Below are 27,546 nucleotides of genomic sequence, written 5' to 3'. Positions count from 1 at the left end.
GTATCCCGATGAAGATCTGATGTTGTCACGCAAGTGAGCAGACTCATATAAAAAGCCAGGGACTGTAAACGTACTGCGCTGAGGACGGTGAGCTCACAGAGGCCACCATGAACAGGGCATTTTTGCGCTTGTGCTTCTTCGCTTTGTCTGTTTCTGGCATCATCTACAGCCGAGAGGGTGAGAAAGTCTTAGAAAGTCTACAGAGTGTGTAGTACCACACTAAAACCTCTAAGGTTATTATAATGTTGGTAATGTTTTTTATGTTTTGCCCGCTCAGTTCGTAACCATGTCAGCAGCATCTGTAGCACATGGGGCAGAGAGCACTTCAAGACCTTCGATGGTGGCATGTACCAGTTCCCAGGTCTGTGTGAATACAACCTGGTCTCCGACTGCCACGAGATGTACCAGATATTCTCTGTTCACATGAGAAGGAGTGAGAACAACGGAACTTCTAGCATCAGTTACCTGGTGGTCACCATCAATGAGCTGTCGTTCCACCTCACTAAGAACACGGTGCTGGTGGACAACCTTCAGTGAGTCAAACCCTTTACTGAACAAAGATGTGTGTGTCTCAGATCAGAGATTGTTTACTATTTATTTATTATTTTAATATCATTAGCATTTTTTTCCAGGGTCAAACTTCCTTACTACGATGCAGGAGTGCAAGTGGAAAGAAATGCTGTTTACATGAAGCTCAAATCCAAAGCTGGCCTCACTGTCATGTGGAACAGGGATGATGCTGTCATGGTAAAATTCTAATAGACGCTGCAGTATTAAAACAATGACTGGACTGTACAAAATGTATTCAAAATTCTATTCTAAACACTTAAAAGTATATAGTATTATCTGTATGACTGATTATACTATTACTCTGAATGTTGACAGTGTTATTACAGTATATAAATTACGTCTTGTGTTGCAGGTGGAACTGGATCATGACTTTGCTCATCGTACATGTGGTCTTTGTGGAGACTTTAATGGTGTTCAACAGAATGAATTCATTCTTTATGGTTTGTCATTCATTCATTCATCAAATAATTTACAGCATTACTGTCAGAGTACTTTAAATTAACTAGTCTTCTGCTATGGTTTTATAATTACAAACACGTACAGGTCGCGAAATTACCCCCATTGAATTTGGCAACAAACAGAAAGTCCATCTTCCAAATGATGATTGTGAGGAGGCGAAGGAGCTACTGGATTCATGCGAGGAGTTTGTGAGTTTGTGGTTGTTATCCACATAGAACAATATGGATGACATAAATGTGTGTGTACTACCACTAATCGTTTACCGTCCATCTGTTTCTCATTCATAGACAGCTGTGTGTGAAGGGCTGTTCCCGTCAAACGTCTGGAGCTCCTGCTTGGATCTGGTTGACCCTGACCCTTATATCCAGGCCTGCAAGCAGGACATGTGCAGCTGCACCAGCAGCACTAACAGCACATGTACATGCAGAACACTGGCTGAGTTTTCCCGCCAGTGTTCCCATGCAGGAGGACAGCCACCCAACTGGAGGACACCTCAGTTCTGCGGTAATGTTTAGTGTTTTCCTTAGTCTCTTATTGTTAACTTACAGTTTTTATTGGTCGCTTTGAGGCAGCCTTCTAGTGAAACAACACATTGTCTTAACAGTTCACACACTAAACAGCGGCTCCAATGTCATAATGGCATGTTTTGTTTGCTAAAGGCTCTAACTGTGTCAAAACATTGGAAATATCCAGCAAAAACTAATTTTGCCTTCAAACAATACAACTTTCAAGTAAATTAACATGTCCAATCAGTCATAACACAGTGGATAGCAACATACTGTATAAAACACTGATCTCAGTGTGAATCAGTGCTTAATTGATTGTCATTGTAGCCTGTTGCTATTTGTTGTATTTGTAGTTTATGTCAAATTTACCTTTTAGAATCAGATCCAAAAGAACAAATGCTTTGATTTATTAAATTCATAACATTCATATTTCAAACTGTGGCAGGCAACTGAAATATTGTGAATATTGTAGCGACCTAAAAGGGAGTCCTGTTGACGTGCTGTTGTCAGATTGTAGGCCAACAATAAACCAGCCTTGTTGCAGTTCACCCGGTGTTACTTTGCTGAAAGCATTGTGTCAGCAGAGCTCCAAGCTCTACGTTCCAGGTCTTTGGGGTTAGCTCGTAGGTGGAATCGGTAAACGCTATACTGGTCATTTAAGATGACAGCACACCTAGACCATTGCAAATCTTGACTACAGCCCTCCGACACCACTTGGGGCAAGAGATCCTCTGCAGAACAGAGATGGAAGGGCATGGAGAGCTTTCGTGGAGGACATTAGACTGCTGAGCAGAAAGGGGTACAGCAAGTTCCCAACAGGGAAAAACTGAGCCTGCAGGCGTTTCTTCGGGGCCTCACCCTCGAACAGCTGTGCATGCATGTCCGCCTCACCAACCCGCGGACGCTAACTGAGGCTTTGAGCATGGCTGAACTTGTGGAGGAAACCATGAGCCCCGGGTAGGACGATGTGGGTCCACTAAAGGACTCTACATGGATGGGTGGACACCCAACTCTCTCTTGACAGTAACGGGAAAAAAAGTCTTTGACGTGGGCGGTGAGGGAACTATTAGGGGACCACAAATTCAGCACTAAGAACACTTCAGACTAAGAGGGCCCCTATTCGCTACCCAGAATCGATGACTGGAAATGGGAATTTAGTTCGTTGGATCTCGCCGTGGGTACTGGTAAGGGAAGTTGGCTCCAGAAGCAATGGCATTTACGATTGGCTTTGGCCAGTTTAATGTGCTATGACAATTTAAGGTAATGCCGTTTGGGCTGTGTAACGCACTGGCCACTTTTAAAAGGCTAATGGAGCGTGTGTTAAAAGATATTCCCCGAGAGAGAGTATTTAGATGACCTGTTAGTGCATGTGTAGTCAGCAATCAGGCACTTGAAAACCTAAGAGACGCGTTAACAGCCATCAGTCATGAAGGGCTGCGACTAAACCCAGCTAAATGCAAACTGTTGGCCAGGGAAATACACTTCCTCGGACATATTGTTAGCAGGGAGGGTGTAGCCACTGATCCAAGGAAAGTGGCCACTGTACGCGATTGGCCCATCCCCAGCAATGTTACCCGCTTCGGTGGGTTCATGTGTCAGGGCTGGTCACTTTGGTAATTGGAAAACAGTGAGACGACTGCAGCAACACTTTTACTGACCGGGATGACGCAAGGATGCAGAGTGTCATGTACACTGCTGCGATATTTGTACCGCACAAAAAGACCCGATCCAGCAGTCGAGAGCCCCACTCCAATGGAGCGAATCAGGGTTGACATTTTGGGGCCGTTCCCAGAGACTGAATCCGGTGACCACTATGTGCATGCTGCGGTAGTCTACTTTACTAAATGGCTGGAGGCCTATGCTAACTTGCAGTAGACAAAAGGACTGGGAACGGAGATCGCAGGGACACCTGAGTTGGAATATTACAGCCAGCTGCGCACACTAGTGGTGACCGTTCATCAGCAGGCACAAGAATTGCTGTAGAATGCTGGAACCCGACAGAAAAGGTGCTACAACACCCGGGCACACGGACCCCAACTGTCTGTGGGTGATTCAGTGTGGGTTTTCTGTCCACAATGCAAGTAGTGATGATTGTTCATCAGCAGGCGTGGACTGTCCCCAAAACTACAGTACGCTACAGTACGGAAATCCTAGTAGCCCATTGTTCGGGCCAGGTTTGTGTCAGGTTATATGATTGCGACTGGGGTTTGTGAGGTTGTGGGGACAGCAGCCTCACAAACCCCTGTGTTGGTCTACAGCATGGATGGAGGAGGTCTAAGGCAGAGACTGAATGTCAATAGTGGCTGTGTCTCATCCTCCAATAGATTGTATTTTGTTATAGACTGTATTTTGGTTTACGTGTATTTTCTGTAATATTTACAATATTTCAGTTTTCTGCCACAGTTTGAAAAATGAATGTTGTGGATCGACTAAATCAAAGCATTTCTTCATCTGGATCCAAATGTTTGCATGAAAGGTTAAATGTGATATAAACTACAAAGACAACAAATACGTGTAGCAACAGGCTACAATGATGATGAATAATGCATTGATTTACTCTGAGATCAGTGTTTTGTATGTCGCTGTCCACTGTGTTATTACTGATTGGACGTGTTCATATACTTGGTTGGAAGTTGTATTGTTTCAAGGTAAAATTAGCCTTTGCTGCATATTTCAAGTGTTTTGATGTTTAGAGCCTTTTGCAAGCAAAACGTGTCATTGGAGCCACTGTTTAGACCTGTGGTGTGTGAACTGTTAAAAAAATGTGTTGTTTCATTAGATGGCTGCATCAAAGCGAACAATAAATACTGTAATATTATATCCAAGATCAGGTAAGAGAGCTTTCATACTTTGCTGGGCCACAATTTCTCGCTCTCCACAGATAAACAGTGTCCATTCAACATGGTTCATGAAGAGAGTGGCTCGCCGTGCATGGACACTTGCACACTTCCAGACACAAGTTCACTGTGTGAGGAACACAAAATGGACGGCTGCTTCTGTCCTCCAGGTCAGTGATATTTATATAATAATATCATGTTTAATTCATGTTTCTATTCTAGACTTCATTTTTACATTTGTTTGTCCTCTGTTTGTATCAGGGACTGTGTTTGATGACATTTCCATGAGAGGTTGCGTTGCTCAGTCTGAATGTCAGTGCAAACACGATAAGATCTACAGCGCTGGCGAGGTTTACCGGCAAGATGGAAAAAACTGGTACAGTATGTTCTCTGTTACAGTGCGACAACAGAACACCTCACCTAGGTTTGTACACTCAAACCTGTTCAATGGATTGTTTCAGCACATGTTCTGACGGTAAATGGACATGTGAGGTTATTCAAGCTCCTGCTACATGTGCCGTTGAAGAGGGTTCACATGTGACTACGTTTGATGGGAAAACCTACACTTTTCATGGAGACTGTTATTACACTCTAGCCAAGGTGGAAAACAAGGTGCATTTACAATTTTAAATGTACTAAAGAATATTTAAACTGCGCTGCATGATGAAGTAATCTGTTTATCCAATAACTGGTTTCCTTGGCTTTCACTCTCCTCACATTTCAGAATGAAGCCAGTACAAACTTTACCATCCGCGCCCAGTTGGTGCAGTGTGCCAATCAAGAGTTTGACACATGCCTTAAGAACCTTAAAGTCCTGTTGAACAATGACAGAAACAAAGTGAGTAGAAGTCGCTTCAGACAACTGGTCACTGATTCTACAGTATTTGCAACTTTCGAATGATGAATCCTGATTTTTCCAGATGTTTACGTTCACGTCAGATGGTGCAGTAAAGCAGACCATGCAGATGATCACTTTGCCGTATGACTCAGGTTGCATAAAAAAAAAAAACTAGGGATAAATCTTAATGCTGTTGTTGTTTTTAATGTCTGACCCATAAGTGGTCCCACTGTGTTTTTGCTCTGTATTCCTACTGTAGATGACATCCATATATTCCACGCTTCATCCTTTCATATCCTGCTCCAGACCACCTTTGGGTTACAAATCCAGATCCAACTTGTTCCTGTCATGCAGGTTTACGTCAGCCTGGACCAGAGCTACAGAGGAAAGACACGTGGTGGGTTGACATTAGTCATGAAGCATCTTCAAAAATGTCAGCATGTACAGTAAAATAGTTAGTATCTATAGAGATCTGAAAAGATATGTTCTGTATGAGGAGACATACAGTAATCTTGGTGTTGTGTATTTCAACATTGCAATGCTGCACAAACCTAAATCACAACATCTGTAATATACATAGACTAGGACATCCAACATAGACACAGATCTGTTAAACTAAAAAAGGACTGTGGTCTGGGACAAAGGTCTGTGATACAGATTACTGTAGAAGAGGATGTCAGGCTTTAATTGAATGCATTTGGTTTCTTCAGGTTTATGTGGGAACTTTAATATGATTCTGAGTGATGACATGAAGACGCCTCAGGGCATCGTGGAGGGAACAGCAGCATCTTTTAGTAACTCCTGGAAGACGAATGCCATGTGCCCAGACCGAGAGGAAAGACTTGACGACCCCTGTTCTCTCAGTGTGGAGAATGGTAAGTGTTTGTTTTATGTTTGTATAATATATGTCTTCAATCTATAGTAGTCAGTATAATAATAATTGTGTTCTTTCATTGTCAGAGTTATACGCCAAACACTGGTGCAGCTTACTGCTGAGTCCAAACAGCACCTTCAGCCGGTGTCGCTCCATGGTGGATCCTGACTTGTATTATAAGGTAGAGTGACACCTTCCTGCTTTGTCCTTCATGCTGACACGCTCCTCTCTAATGGTGCTGGCTGTGTTTCTGCAGCGATGTGTTTATGCCAGCTGTAACTGTGAGAAGAGTGAGGGCTGCCTCTGCGCCGTCTTCTCCTCTTACGCCCGGGCTTGTGCATCCAAGGGAGTGATCTTGACAGACTGGAGAGACGTCGTGTGCGGTAAAGATTTTTGTGGTGGTTTCAAAACTCGGATGAACATTACATTCATTAAATTGTAATAAACTATATCTGCATATATTTACATATAGATAAATACTCCAGGAGCTGCCCAGAGACTCAGACCTACTTTTACAGCCATCAGAGATGCCAGCTGACCTGCGGATCACTGAGGTCAGAGCAGCAGAGCTGCACATCTGACTTCTTACCTGTGGACGGCTGTTCGTGCGCCGAGGGTCTGTACCTGGATGACCATGGGCTCTGTGTCCCCATGGAGAAATGTCTCTGCTACTATAACGAACAGTATTTTAGTCCAGGACATTCCTTAAGCGTTGGAAATGACCACTGGTGAGTAAATTTGCATTTGGTGATGCTGCAATCGAAACCAGTCATGTCTGATGAAACATTGATCATGATCGTACTGGATGAAATATAAATAAGCTAGTTCTGTTTTTGTTTTTAGTTTAGTTTTGTGTTGCATTTATTTATTTATTTTTTTGCATTTGTGTTATTTCTAGTGTGTGCACCAATGGAATCTTTGAATGCACTCATCGGGAAGCTCGCTCATCAAGTATGTTTACTGTATTTCCCTTTTCACCCTTTTGCACTAATTGTACTGAAATCTATTATATGATTTTGTTGCTGTTTTCTGTTTTTATTAGTATGCACCGCTCCAAAAGTATACTTCAACTGCTCAGCAGGACTAGGAGGTCTTGGCACGCAGTGTACCCAAACCTGTTTCAATCTGGATATAGATGATTGTGTGAGCAGTTGTTTCAAACCAACATGCCTCTTTAAGACAGTATTTTAAATCTAATACTACTGCATACGACAAACATTTTTAACCAGTATTGCACTGTTTTTCTTTTCAGGAATCATCGGAGTGTGAATCTGGTTGCAAATGTCCAGTCAGCCTTTATGATGATGGCAAAGGGTCTTGTGTGGAAAAACATGAATGTCCATGTATGCATGATGGGAAGGTTTACGCTGCAAATACAACAGTCTCTAATAAGTGCAACAAATGGTATGGCCTTGTTTTTAGCAAGCAAAATAGAAATGATAATATGCTTTTCACTGTTTTTTGCATGTTCATTTAAAAATATCGTGTTTATAATCTGATTTATTTAGCACATGCTTTGGAGGAGTGTGGGACTGCACCAAGAAAACATGCCCACAATCCTGCATTATTTACGGGAGCGGCCATTACACCACGTTTGATCAGAAAACATACGGGTTTCAAGGGCCTTGTGACTACGTTGCCGTCAAGGTAAACAATGCAAACAATACATATTAATACTATGCTAATATGTACATACTTTATTCTGCTTTATCATGATCGCAGAGCTGTGAACAATTTTAGTAATTTGATGTTTGTGATGGACATGAGTTACAGACAGCTATCACCTCTGTGCTGCTGTACGTTTAGTTGTGCTTGTCCATTAGCTTTAGTCTGGCCATTCATTTTACATCTGTTTTACTGTTACCATGTTTACAGTTGGCAGCTTAATTTTATTTAACCAGTGGTGAGATTTGTAAAACACATGCATACGATGTTTGATGAATGTGTCTCTTAAGAACAAATGTGACACTAAGGCAGTACAGGACTTTGGAGTCATAATAGAAAACGTACCATGTGGATCCACGGGCACCACTTGCTCCAAAACTGTCAGGATCCAACTTGGGGTAAGAACTGAAACATCTGATTACACATCCTCACCCTCTGTGTAGAAATGTGAATTGTGCAAATGATGTGTTTAAGGATTAAGTGTAACTAACAATTAAAGTCCAGTTTTTACATTACAATTAAAGCAGGAAAATTCTTTATTGCAGCGAAAAGAGATCAAGCTATCAAAGGGTAAGTATGAAGTGGAGGACCTGGGAAATGGAACTTACCTTCATTACACAATAAGGAAGGCTGGCCTGTATCTGCTGGTGGAATCGGAGGTCGGTCTGTCAGTGATGTGGGATCACAAAACAACTGTTCGTATTCTCTTGGAGCCACAACACAGTGTGAGTTACCTGAACATTTGTCAGATAATGAAATACATTACACTAATATCTCAGCTGCTTCCAGTTTTGCCTTTATCTGAAGCTTTTTGTTGAAGTTATTGCCTTGGTTTGTTTGTTCAGGGAGAGATATGTGGCCTGTGTGGAAACTTTGATGGCGATGGCCAAAATGACTTCACCACTCAGGCTAAGCTGGTCGTGAGCAGATCTGTAGAATTTGCAAACAGCTGGAAGGCATCCAGCACCTGCCCAGATGTGGAGCTGATTACTGACCCCTGTAAGGCAACACCAAAAAGACATCACTGGGCAAAAATGATGTGCAGCATTATAATTGGAGATACATTTAAAAGCTGCCACAGTAAGGTAAATAAATGAATTTTACATTTGAATCACATTTAGAACACAAAAAGGCAAATATGGTTCCCACTCATAGAAACATTCTGCAGTAATGGGCATATTCTGAAATTGTTCCTCAACTTTATACCTGTGCAGGTGGACCCGCTTCCCTTTCATGATAACTGTGTGAGGGATTCTTGTGCCTGCGACACTGGGGGGGACTGTGAGTGTTTCTGCACAGCGGTCGCAGCCTATGCTCAAGCCTGTAATGAGGCTGGCGTCTGCGTTGCATGGAGAAGTCCGGATGTCTGTCGTAAGTTTCGGGTGTCATTGTACTTTCTGATTAAATGAAGTCTCTTTGACTCAGGTCATCTTTTTACTGTACATACTAAATCATTTCAGCAAACACACTTTCAATTCTGACGGTCAACAGTTAAAAAAAATGTTTATTTAGAAATTATTTTATGAAGTGTGAAACAAACACACACGCGCAGTCTTCGTCCTCTCCACTACATGTATGTGTAACCTAGGATGTCCACTTTTCTAAATGAAATAAAAACACCCCTTGTTTTCCAGCTGTGTTCTGTGATTACTACAACAACCAAACCGAGTGTCTGTGGCACTACCAGCCTTGTCACACTCCGTGCTACAAGACCTGTCAGAACCCACAAGGAGTCTGTAACAACTCTTTGCCGAATCTAGAAGGTAGGGCTTGAAGTCGCAGCTCCCCTGAGCTTGAAAGATACGATGTGTAAATGTGTCACCTTTATTAAGTTTAAAAACAGATAAGTGATTGGTTAGTTGGATATTTTCATTTTATAATGTCTTCTCTGTTCACTATTACAGGCTGTTTCCCCAAATGTCCACAGGACAAACCCATATTTGATGAAAATAAGCAGCTATGTGTGGAGAACTGTGTATTTACAACCCCTGTAACAACTACACAGTATACACCAGTAACACCAACAACACTGGCAACTGTCACTACAACCACAAAGCTGACCACAACTACGCAAGCCACAACAACACCACCAAGCACAACCAAACAAATAACCACAACTACACAGGCTACAACAACACTGTCGACCATCACTACAACCACAAAGCCGACCACAGCCACACGAGGCACGACAACGCCACCAAGCACAACCAAACAAATAACCACAACTACACAGGCTACAACAACAATGCCAACTATCACTACAACCACAAAGCCGACCACAACTACACAAGGCACGACAACGCCACCAAGCACAACCAAACAAATAACCACAACTACACAAGCTACAGCAACACTGTCGACTATTACTACAACCACAAGGCCGACCACAACTACGCAAGCCACAACAACATCACCAAGCACAACCAAACAAATAACCACAACTATACAGGCTACAACACCTCCAAGCACAACCAAACAAACAACCACAGCTGCACAGGCTACAACAACACTGCCAACAATCACTACAACTACAAAGCCAACCACAACTACGCAAGCTGCAACAACAACACCAAGTACAGCCAAACAAATAACCACAACTACACAGGCTACAACAACACTATCAACTATCACTACAACCACAAAGTCGACCACAACTACACAAGGCACGACAACAACACCAAGCACAACCAAACAAATAACCACAACTACACAAGCTACAACAACACCTCGAAGCACAACCAAAGAAATAACTACAACTACACAGGCTACAACAACACTGTCGGCTATCACTACAACCACAAAGCCGACCACAGCCACACGAGGCACGACAACGCCACCAAGCACAACCAAACAAATAACCACAACTACACAGGCTACAACAACAATGCCAACTATCACTACAACCACAAAGCCGACCACAACTACGCAAGCCGCAACAACAACACCAAGTACAGCCAAACAAATAACCACAACTACACAGGCTACAACAACACTGTCGTCTATGACTACAACCACAAAGCCGACCACAACTACACAAGGCACGACAACGCCACCAAGCACAACCAAAAAAATAACCACAACTACACAAGCTACAGCAACACTGTCGACTATCACTACAACCACAAAGCCGACCACAACTACGCAAGCCACCACAACTCCACCAAATACAGCTAAACAAATAACCACAACTGCACAGGCTACAACAACACTATCAACTATCACTACAACCACAAAGCCGACCACAACTACGCAAGCCACAACAACACCACCAAGCACAACCAAACAAATAACCACAACTACACAGGCTACAACAACACTGTCGACCATCACTACAACCACAAAGCCGACCACAGCCACACGAGGCACGACAACGCCACCAAGCACAACCAAACAAATAACCACAACTACACAGGCTACAACAACAATGCCAACTATCACTACAACCACAAAGCCGACCACAGCCACACGAGGCACGACAACGCCACCAAGCACAACCAAACAAATAACCACAACTACACAGGCTACAACAACAATGCCAACTATCACTACAACCACAAAGCCGACCACAACTACACAAGGCACGACAACGCCACCAAGCACAACCAAACAAATAACCACAACTACACAAGCTACAGCAACACTGTCGACTATCACTACAACCACAAAGCCGACCACAACTACGCAAGCCACCACAACTCCACCAAATACAGCTAAACAAATAACCACAACTGCACAGGCTACAACAACACTATCAACTATCACTACAACCACAAAGCCGACCACAACTACGCAAGCCACAACAACACCACCAAGCACAACCAAACAAATAACCACAACTACACAGGCTACAACAACACTGTCGGCTATCACTACAACCACAAAGCCGACCACAGCCACACGAGGCACGACAACGCCACCAAGCACAACCAAACAAATAACCACAACTACACAAGCTACAGCAACACTGTCGACTATCACTACAACCACAAAGCCGACCACAACTACGCAAGCCACAACAACATCACCAAGCACAACCAAACAAATAACCACAACTATACAGGCTACAACAACACCTCCAAGCACAACCAAACAAACAACCACAGCTGCACAGGCTACAACAACACTGCCAACAATTTCTACAACTACAAAGCCAACCACAACTACGCAAGGCACAACAACACCACCAAGCACAACCAAACAAATAACCACAACTACACAGGCTACAACAACACTGTCGACTATCACTACAACCACAAAGCCGACCACAACTACGCAAGCCACAACAACACCACCAAGCACAACCAAACAAATAACCACAACTACACAGGCTACAACAACATTGCCAACTATCACTACAACCACAAAGTCGACCACAACTACACAAGGCACGACAACAACACCAAGCACAACCAAACAAATAACCACAACTACACAAGCTACAACAACACCTCGAAGCACAACCAAACAAATAACTACAACTACACAGGCTACAACAACACTGTCGACTATCACTACAACCACAAAGCCGACCACAACTACACAGGCTAAAACAACACCTCCAAGCACAACCACAAAAATAACAACAACTACACAGACTACAACAACACTATCAACTATCACTACAACCACAAAGCCGACCACAACTACGCAAGCCACAACAACACCACCAAGCACAACCAAACAAATAACCACAACTACACAGGCTACAACAACACTGTCGGCTATCACTACAACCACAAAGCCGACCACAGCCACACGAGGCACGACAACGCCACCAAGCACAACCAAACAAATAACCACAACTACACAAGCTACAGCAACACTGTCGACTATCACTACAACCACAAAGCCGACCACAACTACGCAAGCCACAACAACATCACCAAGCACAACCAAACAAATAACCACAACTATACAGGCTACAACAATACCTCCAAGCACAACCAAACAAACAACCACAGCTGCACAGGCTACAACAACACTGCCAACAATCACTACAACTACAAAGCCAACCACAACTACGCAAGCCGCAACAACAACACCGAGTACAGCCAAACAAATAACCACAACTACACAGGCTACAACAACACTGTCGACTATGATTACAACCACAAAGCCGACCACAGCCACACGAGGCACGACAACACCACCAAGCACAACCAAACAAATAACCACAACTACACAGGCTACAACAACACTGCCAACTATCACTACAACCACAAAGCTTACCACAACTACACAAGGCACGACAACACCACCAAGAACAGCCAAACAAATAACCACTACTACACAGGCTACAACAACACTATCAACTATCACTACAACCACAAAGCCGACCACAACTACACAAGGCACGACAACGCCACCAAGCACAACCAAACAAATAACCACAACTACACAAGCTACAGCAACACTGTCGACTTTTACTACAACCACAAAGCCGACCACAACTACGCAAGCCACAACAACACCACCAAGCACAACCAAACAAACAACCACAACTACACAGGCTACAACAACACCTCCAAGCACAACCAAACAAACAACCACAACTACACAGGCTACAACAACACTGCCAACTATCAATACATCCACAAAGCCGACCACAACTACACAAGGCACAACAACACCTCCAAGCACAACCAAACAAACAACCACAGCTGCACAGGCTACAACAACACTGCCAACAATCACTACAACTACAAAGCCAACCACAACTACGCAAGCCGCAACAATAACACCAAGTACAGCCAAACAAATAACCACAACTACACAGGCTACAACAACACCTCCAAGCACAACCAAACAAACAACCACAACTACACAGGCTAAAACAACACTGCCAACTGTCACTACAACCACGAAGCCGACCACAACTACACAAGGCACGACAACAGCACCAAGCACAACCAAACAAATGACCACAACTACACAGGCTACAACAACACCTCTAAGCACAACCAACCAAACAACCACAGCTGCACAGGCTACAACAACACTGCCAACAATCACTACAACTACAAAGCCAACCACAACTACGCAAGCCGCAACAACAACACAGATTACAGCCAAACAAATAACCACAACTACACAGGCTACAACAACACTATCAACTATCACTACAACCACAAAGCCGACCACAACTAGGCAAGCCAAAACAACACCACCAAGCACAACCAAACAAACAACCACAACTACACAGGCTACAACAACACTGTCGACTATCACTACAACCACAAAGCCAACCACAGCCACACAGGGCCCGACAACACCACCAAGCACAACCAAACAAATAACCACAACTACACAGGCTACAACAACAAAGCCAACTATCACTACAACCACAAAGTCGACCACAACTACACAAGGCACGACAACAACACCAAGCACAACCAAACAAATAACCACAACTACACAGGCTACAACAACACCTCCAAGCACAACCAAACAAACAACCACAACTACACAGGCTAAAACAACACTGCCAGCTGTCACTACAACCACGAAGCCGACCACAACTACACAAGGCACGACAACAGCACCAAGCACAACCAAACAAATAACCACAACTACACAGGCTACAACAACACTTCCAACTGTCACTACAACCACAAAGCCGACCACAACTACACAAGGCACGACAACGCCACCAAGCACAACCAAACAAATAACCACAACTACACAGACTACAACAACACTGCCAACAATCACTACAACTACAAAGCCAACCACAACTACGCAAGCCGCAACAACAACACTGAGTACAGCCAAACAAATAACCACAACTACACAGGCTACAACAACACCTCCAAGCACAACCAAACAAACAACCACAGCTGCACAGGCTACAACAACACTGCCAACAATTACTACAACTACAAAGCCAACCACAACTACGCAAGCCGCAACAACAACACCAAGTACAGCCAAACAAATAACCACAACTACACAGGCTACAACAACACCTCCAAGCACAACCAAACAAACAACCACAACTACACAGGCTAAAACAACACTGCCAACTGTCACTACAACCACGAAGCCGACCACAACTACACAAGGCACGACAACAGCACCAAGCACAACCAAACAAATAACCACAACTACACAGGCTACAACAACACCTCTAAGCACAACCAAACAAACAACCACAACTACACAGGCTAAAACAACACTGCCAACTGTCACTACAACCATGAAGCCGACAACAACTACACAAGGCACGACAACAGCACCAAGCACAACCAAACAAATAACCACAACTACACAGGCTACAACAACACTTCCAACTGTCACTACAACCACAAAGCCGACCACAACTACACAAGGCACGACAACGCCACCAAGCACAACCAAACAAATAACCACAACTACACAAGCTACAGCAACACTGTCGACTTTTACTACAACCACAAAGCCGACCACAACTACGCAAGCCACAACAACACCACCAAGCACAACCAAACAAACAACCACAACTACACAGGCTACAACAACACCTCCAAGCACAACCAAACAAACAACCACAACTACACAAGCTACAACAACACTGCCAACTATCAATACATCCACAAAGCCGACCACAACTACACAAGGCACAACAACACCTCCAAGCACAACCAAACAAACAACCACAGCTGCACAGGCTACAACAACACTGCCAACAATCACTACAACTACAAAGCCAACCACAACTACGCAAGCCGCAACAATAACACCAAGTACAGCCAAACAAATAACCACAACTACACAGGCTACAACAACACCTCCAAGCACAACCAAACAAACAACCACAACTACACAGGCTAAAACAACACTGCCAACTGTCACTACAACCACAAAGCCGACCACAACTACACAAGGCAAGACAACAGCACCAAGCACAACCAAACAAATACCCACAACTACACAAGCTACAGCAACACTGTCGACTATCACTACAACCACAAAGCCGACCACAACTACACAGGCTAAAACAACACCTCCAAGCACAACCACAAAAATAACCACAACTACACAGACTACAACAACACTGCCAACAATCACTACAACTACAAAGCCAACCACAACTACGCAAGCCGCAACAACACCACCAAGTACAGCCAAACAAACAACCACAACTACACAGGCTACAACAACACTATCAACTATCACTACAACCACAAAGCCGACCACAACTACGCAAGCCACAACAACACTACCAAGCACAACCAAACAAATACCCACAACTACACAAGCTACAGCAACACTGTCGACTATCACTACAACCACAAAGCCGACCACAACTACACAGGCTAAAACAACACCTCCAAGCACAACCACAAAAATAACCACAACTACACAGACTACAACAACACTGCCAACAATCACTACAACTACAAAGCCAACCACAACTACGCAAGCCGCAACAACAACACAGATTACAGCCAAACAAATAACCCCAACTACACAGGCTACAACAACACTATCAACTATCACTACAACCACAAAGCCGACCACAACTACGCAAGCCAAAACAACACCACCAAGCACAACCAAACAAACAACCACAACTACACAGGCTACAACAACACTGTCGACTATCACTACAACCACAAAGCCAACCACAGCCACACAGGGCCCGACAACACCACCAAGCACAACCAAACAAATAACCACAACTACACAGGCTACAACAACAAAGCCAACTATCACTACAACCACAAAGTCGACCACAACTACACAAGGCACGACAACAACACCAAGCACAACCAAACAAATAACCACAACTACACAGGCTACAACAACACCTCCAAGCACAACCAAACAAACAACCACAACTACACAGGCTAAAACAACACTGCCAGCTGTCACTACAACCACGAAGCCGACCACAACTACACAAGGCACGACAACAGCACCAAGCACAACCAAACAAATAACCACAACTACACAGGCTACAACAACACTTCCAACTGTCACTACAACCACAAAGCCGACCACAACTACACAAGGCACGACAACGCCACCAAGCACAACCAAACAAATAACCACAACTACACAGACTACAACAACACTGCCAACAATCACTACAACTACAAAGCCAACCACAACTACGCAAGCCGCAACAACAACACCGAGTACAGCCAAACAAATAACCACAACTACACAGGCTACAACAACACCTCCAAGCACAACCAAACAAACAACCACAGCTGCACAGGCTACAACAACACTGCCAACAATTACTACAACTACAAAGCCAACCACAACTACGCAAGCCGCAACAACAACACCAAGTACAGCCAAACAAATAACCACAACTACACAGGCTACAACAACACCTCCAAGCACAACCAAACAAACAACCACAACTACACAGGCTAAAACAACACTGCCAACTGTTACTACAACCACGAAGCCGACCACAACTACACAAGGCACGACAACAGCACCAAGCACAACCAAACAAATAACCACAACTACACAGGCTACAACAACACTTCCAACAATCACTACAACCACAAAGCCGACCACAACTACACAAGCCACAACAACTCCACCAAGCACAACCAAACAAATAACCACAACTACACAGGGTACAACAACACTGTCGACTATCACTACAACCACAAAGCTGACCACAACTACGCAAGCCACAACAACACCACCAAGCACAACCAAACAAGTAACCACAACTACACAGGCTACAACAACACCTCCAAGCACAACCAAACAAACAACCACAACTACACAGGCTACAACAACACTGCCAACTATCAAGACATCCACAAAGCCGACCACAACTACACAAGGCACAACAACACCTCCAAGCACAACCAAACAAACAACCACAGCTGCACAGGCTACAACAACACTGCCAACAATCACTACAACTACAAAGCCAACCACAACTACGCAAGCCGCAACAACAACACCAAGTACAGCCAAACAAATAACCACAACTACACAGGCTACAACAACACCTCCAAGCACAACCAAACAAACAACCACAACTACACAGGCTAAAACAACACTGCCAACTGTCACTACAACCACGAAGCCGACCACAACTACGCAAGGCACGACAACAGCACCAAGCACAACCAAACAAATAACCACAACTACACAGGCTACAACAACACCTCTAAGCACAACCAAACAAACAACCACAACTACACAGGCTAAAACAACACTGCCAACGGTCACTACAACCACGAAGCCGACCACAACTACACAAGGCACGACAACAGCACCAAGCACAACCAAACAAATAACCACAACTACACAGGCTACAACAACATTTCCAACTGTCACTACAACCACAAAGCTGACCACAACTACACAAGGCACGACAACGCCACCAAGCACAACCAAACAAATAACCACAACTACACAGACTACAACAACACTGCCAACAATAACTACAACTACAAAGCCAACCACAACAACGCAAGCCGCAACAACAACAACGAGTACAGCCAAACAATTAACCACAACTACACAGGCTACAACAACACCTCCAAGCACAACCAAACAAACAACCACAGCTGCACAGGCTACAACAACACTGCCAACAATCACTACAACTACAAAGCCAACTACAACTACGCAAGCCGCAACAACAACACCAAGTACAGCGAAACAAATGACCACAACTACACAGGCTACAACAACACCTCCAAGCACAACCAAACAAACAACCACAACTACACAGGCTAAAACAACACTGCCAACTGTCACTACAACCACGAAGCCGACCACAACTACACAAGGCACGACAACAGCACCAAGCACAACCAAACAAATAACCACTACTACACAGGCTAAAACAACACTGTCGACTGTCACTACAACCACAAAGCCGACCACAACTACACAGGCTACAACAACGCCACCAAGCACAACCAAACAAATAACCACAAATACACAAGCTACAACAACACTGTCGACTATCACTACAACCACAAAGCCGACCACAACTACGCAAGCCACAACAAAACCACCAAGCACAACCAAACAAACAACCACAACTACACAGGCTACAACAACACCTCCAAGCACAACCAAACAAACAACCACAACTACACAGGCTACAACAACACTGCCAACTATCAATACATTCACAAAGCCGACCACAACTACACAAGGCACAACAACACCACCAAGTACAGCCAAACAAATAACCACTACTACACAGGCTAAAACAACACTGTCGACTGTCACTACAACCACAAAGCTGCCCACAACTACACAAGGCATGACAACGCCACCAAGCACAAACAAACAAACAACCACAACTACACAGGCTACAACAACACTGCCAACTATCACTACATCCACAAAGCCGACCACAACTACACAAGGCACAACAACACCTCCAAGCACAACCAAACAAACGACCACAACTACACAGGCTACAACAACACCCCCAAGCACAACCAAACAAATAACCACAACTACACAGGCTACAACAACACTGCCAACTATAACTACAACCACAAAGCCGACCACAACTACACAGGCTACAACAACATTGCCAATTACCACTACAACCACAAAGCCGACTACAACTACACAGTATAGAACACCAACGACAAGTACAACCAAGCAAATGACTACAAGTACACAGTTTACCACACTGCCGCCAACTACCACTACAACCAATAAGGCATCCACAACTGCACGAGCCACAACAACACCACTAAGCATAACCAAACAAATAACCACAACTAAATGGTTTACCACAACAGCCAATGAACAAACCACATTTGAACCAATTACTCATCCAACAGTATCAACAACGCGTCCAATAACTAATCCTATTGTAGTCGCTACAAGTGCCAAACCAAATTGCCCAGACTGGGGTGTATCGGTAAGAGCCTTAACATAGCTTTTCTTTTATGTTGCCTTTTGGTTTTGGGGGTTTTCTTTGTAAAAGACCATTGTTTTTCTCTACAATAGCAAAATGAAACTTTCTTGTTGTGCAACTGCACCATGGCCAGATGCATAGAAAACAACACAGTTGAAATAATACCATATAAATGTCCACCTCTTGAAAACATCACTTGTAGCAATGGGATGAAACCAGTTCTTGTGTATGATGAATACCATTGCTGCCAACATTACGCTTGTGACTGTAAGACATTCTCTTCTAAAACTCATATCTTCAAATATTTGTTTATTGTATTATTTTTAACTTCACGTCTCAACTTTGTTTCACATCAGGTGCATGTGAAGGTTGGGGAGATTCTCATTATATCACATTTGATGGATTCCATTACAGTTATCAAGGAAACTGTACTTATGTTTTGATGGAGGAGACTTCACCAAAACATAATTTAAAGATTTATATTGACAATGTCATCTGTGATCCCAACAAAGATGTGTCTTGTCCACAATCAATACATGTGTCATATAAATCCCATGTTTTCACACTTATAAATAGAGCAGCACAGTTGAAGGTAAACCAATTTGTTCACTTTATACCTTTTTTAATAAACTGTAATAAACAGTAATTGCCTAGATTGATTGCAAACTATTTTGATAATGATGTCAGGAAATACAGGGGACACAGGACCCAAGTGCACTGTGCAGACAACCACGGTAAATTGTAGGCTGAATGAAGGCTGGTGGTCAGACAGGCGAAGGTCAGTACGCAGGTTTGCAGAGGAAGTAGTACAGATGGGGATCAGGTAGTTGGTCAGTCAGTCTCCAGCATTCTCTGGAGTCCAAATACCAGAACCGAGGAGACAGGCAAGGCAAGGTCAAAACCAAAAATAAGGTTCACTTCAAAGGAAGACCTATTGGGTACAAGAACGCTGGAGAACTGACACACAGGTAATGCGCGCGACAAACTCTCGTTACATAAGCAATGACCACAAGTAACATACGCAAATAATCTGGCAACAGGCTATGGCAAGAGATGGGGCTTCACTACAAGACTGAAAAGTATTTGCAAACAGTTAGAGAGAACACCTGACTGAAAAGTATAGCTACACAGAAGTAGACAAACAGGAAATATACCGGAAGTTGTCAAAATAAAACACGAAACTAGACAGAAACTCAACAGTGATGCTAAATTCGTGTGATACTACTAAATTGATACTTCTGCCATAATATAGTTTTCACCTACAGTATCTGATTTATTCCTTCCCTGTAGGCACTGAAAGATGGAGTTCGTCTGAAACTACCTTTTTCAGATCCTAGTGTTAAGATCTTGGATACTGGCATTAATTTGGTTTTGGAGATCCCTCACTTACGAGCCGTCATTACATTTGGAATAACAGGCTTCAGCCTTAACCTGCCATTTGAATTCTTTGGCACAAACACACAAGGCCATTGTGGTAGGGACATTGTTTCTCTTCAGTGGCCATTTTGGTAATTTAGTAATTATATGTTGGATTGTATTTTTAACAGTTTTATGACTCTACTATTAGGAACATGCAATAACAACCAGACTGATGATTGTATGTTGCCTGGAGGCTCCCTGGCACAAAGTTGTGCCGTGATGGCAGACTATTGGTTCTCAAAGAACATCAGCCAAAACTGTAAGATACCATCTGCGCCACCCACCAACTTTTCTGAGCCTCCCCCAACCTTTGCTCCATGCAATCCAGACTCCATATGTGACCTCCTTAAGAGCAGGTAGCTATTTTTTCATTGGTTATTAACAATAAATCCAATGAATGTACATTTTACATATGTTTGTGTTTTACTTTCACAGTGTCTTTGAGAAGTGCCATCCCTTTGTCTCACCTGACAAGGTGTACCAGGGTTGTGTTTTTGACAGTTGCCATGTTTCTAACCCAGCAGTGGAGTGCACAAGTTTGCAGACTTATGCTGCTGCATGTGCTCAGGCTGGAGTTTGTATCCACTGGAGGAACCACACTAAGCTGTGCAGTAAGCAGTTTCTCTTCTGCAGGGCATCAGAATTATCTTTTGATGCATTAAATACACACTCAACAGGCTGCTGGTACTGCTGGTATTAAAAAAATGTTTTTTTTTCTTACATAGTAGCAAGTGACTGCCCATCAAACAAAGTCTACAAACCATGTGGTCCTGCAGAGCAGCCAACCTGTGAAGACAGGTGAGTCAAATTTGGAGATACCTGTTACTCACCAGCAATAAATGAAGTGTAATACACTGGTATATATATATTTGCTTTTTAACGTTACAGTCCAAATGAACCAACACTGAACTTCACTACTGAAGGCTGCTTTTGTCCTGATGGAATGAAACTCTTTAATAAAGAATCTGGCATATGTGTAGACAAGTGTGGTAAGTGTGGTAATCTTAAATTATACATTTTACACCTCACATCTGCTAATCAGAATGTGTCATCTTCTAACAGGATGTCTTGATCCTGAGGGCATTCCTCGTAAGGTGAGCCTGTATTTATTATAGATAATAATCTCCAACCTTAATGAGTCTTCAAAAACTTTCATGTGGTTTATTGTTTCAGTTTAATGAAAGGTTTGATTACAAATGCCAAAGCTGCATCTGTGAAGAATCCACAAAGACAGTGACTTGCACGGCCAAGGAGTGCCCAGCACCACCTCTAAAAACCTGCTCCGAACCAGGGTTTGTCCTTGTCAACCAGACAAGTCCAATAGACCCCTGCTGTTCCACCTACGTTTGCCGTAAGAAATGTAGCATCAGTCACCTATCGACTTCAAGAGTTTTCAGAATTTTATACATTGAAAATATTTATGAATGTTATTACAAAGTTTTTTATAATTTTTTACCCACACAGAGTGTCAGATCAATACTTGCCCAGCTGACAGCATGAAATGCACAGTTGGGTATGTGCCAGTTGTCAGTGTCCCTGAAGGAAAGTGCTGTCCGGAGCACACATGTGGTGAGATCATTACTCTATTGTTTAAAGGAGACTAAGAATATTGACGTTTTTTGAAGTTTTCATACCCTGAACCCTGTAGATCATCCAATACTCCAAAAGACATTTGTTTGTTAGCTTTGCGGTTTCAATTTAGTGGTAATGCATTACTTTTACCTAGAGAATAAGGTTGTTTTCTTTTAAATAAAACATGATTTCAAAGATAAGACTTTATTAATCCCACGATGGGGAACGTCTTTTGTTTTCAGCAGCAAAGAGTCATGGAAGACAGCAGACAAAAACAGAAATAGAATAGACAGCTGTATAGACTGTAAAGAAAAATAAAACAAACATCGTTCTGTCAGCCACCTCCCCGATGGAGTCCAGCTTGCAATCCTGGACTTTCTTAACCAGCTTGTTAAGTCTCTTTCTGTCTCTGCCTGTACTGCCCCCCACCCAGCACACAAATCCATATACTATAGGACTGCTGAGGCCACCACAGTGTCATAGAAAGTCCGAAACAGCTCTCTGCACACACCAAAAGACCCTAATCTTCTTAGCAGGTAGAGGCGACTCTGGCTCTTCTTGTCCAGAGAGTCTGTGTTTTTTGACCAGCCTAGTCTATTGTCGAGGTGAACACCCAGGTATTTAACAATGTCCGAAGTCTCAATGCCCGAGCTCTGGAATTCACCGGTGTGTGTAGTGGAGGGGACCTTCTGAAGTCAAGCAGTAACTCCTTAGTTTTGCAGGTGTTTAGGATCAGGTGGTTATTTTCACACCAGCTCACAAAGTCAGAGATGATTCCCCTGTACTCCTGCTTGCCCCCCGCACACATCCAACAATGGCACTGTCATCTGAGGACTTCTGTAGGTGACAGTGGTGGGAGTTGTGTTTAAAGTCCAATGTCTACAGTGTGAACCGGACGGGAGCAGCGTCCCCTTAGGTGCCCCAGTGCTGCAGACTACCACATCAGACACGCAGACTCACTAACTGTGGCCTGTCTGTGAGGTAGTTGATGGTCCAAGCATCCAGATGTTTGTCCACACCTGCCATCTCCAGCTTCCTCCTCGGCAGTGATGGCTGGATGGTGTTGAAAGCACTGGAGAAGTAAAAAAAACATGACTCTCATGACTGTGCTCCCAGGAGACTCCAGGTGAGACAGGGCCCGATGCTGCAGGTAGATGATGGCGTCATCCACACGGAGGCCTGGTCAATATGCAAACTGTAGCAGGTCCTGTGCTGAGCTCACCTGGGTGTGGAGGTGACGATTCTCTTCATGGCCTTCATCAGGTGGGAGGTTAAGGCGACAGGTCTGAAGTGGTTCAGCTCCTTAGAACGGGGTACTTTAGGAACCCGAACCAGACAGGAAGTCCTCCAGAGTGCTAGTACTGTCTCCAGGCTGATGCTCAGGGTGAATATGGAGAGGAGTAGAGCTTGTCTGCACACTCTCTAATGACCCTGGAGCTAAACTGAGCGTTATGCAATGTGTAAGACTGTCAATGTCTTCCCCATGTGGACTGCAGAGAATGTCCCAGTCTGTGGTGTTAAAACAGTCCTTTAGTTGCTCTTTTGCCTCCTCAGTCCAGATCTTTACTATTTTGACCTGTGGTGTCTGTGCTGTTTCACTACTGGAGAGTGGGCAGGGTAGAGATGAACCAGGTTGTGGTCAGAGCGTCCTAAGGGGGGGCACAGGTATATGCCTTTTTGATTTTAGCGTATAAGAGGTCATGAGTTTTATTGTCTCTTGTGTGGCAGTTTACAGTTTACGTGAATTTAGACAGGGTGGCGCAGAGGGGGTTGCAGGCATGGTTAAAGTGCCCAAAGATGAGGGGACTTAGCTCTGTGTATCACTGTAGCTGTCAGATTCACATTCAAATTCAGACTGGTTTATTGGTCACATGCAGGTTAACACTCAGTCAACAAATATTTCAGACAAGTAGGAACCAGCCAACTCACTCTTAAAAACAAAATACAATAAAAAAGCATTAAATACCAACAGAAAAAAGAATAGTAAATACAAAAAACAGCAGTAAGTACAATCACCAGGAATATGTCATTTTGTTTACATATCTTTGCAAGAATGGAAGTGAATGTACCTATTCATTTTTCAGAGCAATGTGTAGCATATTGCACTGATAACATGATATTATACTGGTCTAAGGAGACTGACAGCCTGGTGGGAGAAACCACCAGGCTGTCAGTCTTTTAGTGCAGTCAGACTCTTGTAAAGTCTGCCTGGGAGGCAGATAGTGGATTAGTCTGTGTGACTGTGGTCTTTAATGATGCTGCTTGTCTTTCGCAAGTACCGTCTGTGAAAGATGTCCTCAATAGAGGGGAGACTGCTTCCTGTGAGGGTCTGTGCTGTCTGCACCACTCTCTGTAGTGTTTGCCGACTTTGACAGGTCCTATCGCACACCGTGATGCAGCCAGTCAGCATTCTCTCAACGGCGCACCTGTAGAAGTCGGTGAGGATGCTGGTGTTCATGCCGAACATCCTCAATGTCCTCAAGAAGTACAAACGCTGGTGAGCTTTCCTGACCATGTTGTCTGTATGTAATGACCAGGACAAGTCCTTTGTGATGTGGAGGCAGAGGAACTTAAAGCTTTTGACGTGCTCTACTTTGGTATTGCCAGTATGGACGGGGATGTGTCTCTGTCCACTGTCTCTTGAAGTCCACTGTCATCTCTTTTGTTTTGCTGACATTGAGGGAGGGTTTGCTGTCCTGACACCAGCTGATCAGAGTTCTCACCTAATCCCTGTAGGGAGTTTCATCATTGTCCAGAAATTAGTGCACCAGGCCGAAAGTCATTAAGGCTGGATATTACTGTCTTTGCAACAGGAACAATGACTGAAGCTTTGAAAATATCAAGATATCAAGATTTAGTTAGAGTACTCTGTACTTATTCAGAGTTTTTGACTGGTTTTCTTTTTTTGGCGGCCCAGTAAACAAGAGACCCAGGGGAGAATATCTATAACGTGCTGGACAAAGGTCGGCCTAAAGTCCAAACTTAGCAGCAAACGGAACTCCAGGAGTCTTTGTCGGTCCTATCTGATGTTCGAGATTGGTTTGTTGGAAGTCCAGTTTTGGTTTGATTGCAGCGTGTCAGGTGGTGTTTCAAGTTTTACTGGCAGACCCATATAATGTAATATGGTTGTGGAACACAGATACAGGTGCTATTCAACCCAATTGGATAAGATAGCGAAATGCAAAACAAATGAGTTTGCACCTCTACCATGATAAAGGCGTGTAAACAGAGTCATTGTAATGGAAAAATTGTGCCTTTGTGTTTTTTCTTCTCCAACCCAGTCGTCATGTGCTGGTTAGGTGCAATACTGAACATTCTTACACAAGCAACTAATCTCTTGTGCCCTGTCGTACATCAAGTCACATCTGATGTTCCATTTGACTGACTGACCCGGACTCTGGCTCCATCCTATCTGACCCCCCACCAGATCCAAGACTGTAAAACCAAATGCATCTTGTCTTCAAAGCTTGGTGTTCCTTCCTTTGGATAACACGACAGGATGATGCACGGCGAGATAAGGTGGCACAAACAATTCTATTGGTGCAGAGAGACATTCCACCAGAGCCAGAGAAAGGGGTTAAAAGGCAGAGACAACTTGAGGATCGTGGGCTCTTTGCATCACACCTTCGTAGTGTGTGCACGGATCTCCCCAGCTGATTTTTGGTTTGTTGATGTGCACGATCAACAACCATGTTTTTGATTTGCTTTCCCCATTTTTTTTATTTTCCTTTTATTTTTATAATAAATCTCACAAAAGACAACTCTCTCATCTGCCTACTAATGGAAAATTGCCACCACAGTCATGCAGTCATACAAATGAATGGAAATCCAAAAACAGCAATGACATTTTTATCTTATTTCTTTCCAGAGCCTAAAAGAGTATGTGTTTACAAAAACATTGAATATCAGGTAAATTCAACAAAGGAATGCATGACAAGCATTTTATTTATTTTGTGGCATTGTTGGTGTATGTCTAAATGATATGATTTTTACGTTTGCCAGCTCGGTTCTGCAGTTCCTGTGAATGTGTGTCAGAACTGTACCTGTTCCAATATGATTCAGCCTGATTCCAACCTATTTAGAATATATTGTGAGCTTCTGAAATGTGATGAAACCTGTGATTTGGTAAGACGATCCACAGCCGTTGCATCATGTTTTACTGTGTTTGCTGTGAGGAGGGGCTAGACTTGATAATTTAATGCTGTCCTTCACTCAGGGGTATGAGTATGTACAAGATCCCAATGAGTGCTGTGGGAAGTGTGTACAGACTCATTGTGTCCTCAGCCTCAATGGCAGCACTCAACTCTTGAGGGTAAGTTGGATCCTTTCTGTTGGCTGTGATTCCAGTCATGTTCACATGATAGCGTGTGTGTACATCAATGTCACTGTCCCACAGCAAGAAGAAACCTGGTCATCATCTGACAGTATGTGTGAGTACTACAACTGTTTTAAGAGTGGCCAAACATTAGTAACAACCAGTTCACAAGTCATCTGCCCACCATTCGACCCAAACAATTGCAAACCAGTAAGTGTCACATATTAATTGAATTGGCCGTAAAAACTTAAAAACGTGAAGCTAATGTGGTGTAACTCTTACCTAGAATACAACTCAGACTGCAGCAAATGGATGTTGTAAAATTTGTAAGTATGAAATTGTCTTTATTTTTAGTTTGAAAGTTCTTACAGTAAATGAAAATAAATTGATCTCGGATCTCATTTCAAAGGTGTGGAGAAGGATAGGGCATGCAAGCTAGTACCACACATGAGCCACATCATCATCAATAACTGCCAGACCCTCGAGGAAGTAGACATGCCGTACTGTGAAGGCTCCTGCCATACTTTCACCAAGTGAGTAGAGCTGCTAATGGAAACACATTGGACTGACTGTTGCCTCGTTTCTCTCCTGCATACACACACATCAATAGGAGGAGCCACTAAAACTTGAACTTATTCAT

General features: G+C 43.4%; 1 protein-coding gene across 1 annotated transcript; it reads left to right on the top strand.

Annotated features, from left to right (window-relative positions):
• Nucleotides 1-107: 107 nt before the first annotated feature.
• Nucleotides 108-27,439, top strand: muc2.1 (mucin 2.1). Its single transcript, XM_055509834.1, has 42 exons — nt 108-177; nt 278-533; nt 633-747; nt 923-1,010; nt 1,114-1,217; nt 1,317-1,533; nt 4,417-4,542; nt 4,634-4,748; nt 4,834-4,984; nt 5,097-5,210; nt 5,293-5,362; nt 5,470-5,607; nt 5,921-6,085; nt 6,171-6,265; nt 6,341-6,467; nt 6,557-6,812; nt 6,983-7,035; nt 7,127-7,227; nt 7,337-7,488; nt 7,593-7,731; nt 8,040-8,147; nt 8,295-8,474; nt 8,595-8,834; nt 8,964-9,120; nt 9,384-9,512; nt 9,654-10,051; nt 16,685-19,603; nt 19,693-19,867; nt 19,957-20,192; nt 20,891-21,074; nt 21,168-21,375; nt 21,455-21,630; nt 21,748-21,817; nt 21,908-22,008; nt 22,082-22,113; nt 22,193-22,370; nt 22,484-22,588; nt 26,460-26,500; nt 26,594-26,716; nt 26,808-26,903; nt 26,988-27,232; nt 27,316-27,439. The coding sequence occupies exons 1-41, from the start codon at nt 108-110 to the stop codon at nt 27,132-27,134; spliced, it is 8,655 nt and encodes a 2,884-aa protein (XP_055365809.1). The 3' UTR covers nt 27,135-27,232; nt 27,316-27,439.
• Nucleotides 27,440-27,546: the final 107 nt, after the last annotated feature.

Source organism: Betta splendens, chromosome 6 (assembly GCF_900634795.4).
Source record: "Betta splendens chromosome 6, fBetSpl5.4, whole genome shotgun sequence".
Classification (NCBI taxonomy): domain Eukaryota; kingdom Metazoa; phylum Chordata; class Actinopteri; order Anabantiformes; family Osphronemidae; genus Betta; species Betta splendens.
The sequence above is the reverse complement of the archived record's forward strand: the minus strand, read 5'-3'. Positions and strand labels throughout refer to the sequence as shown.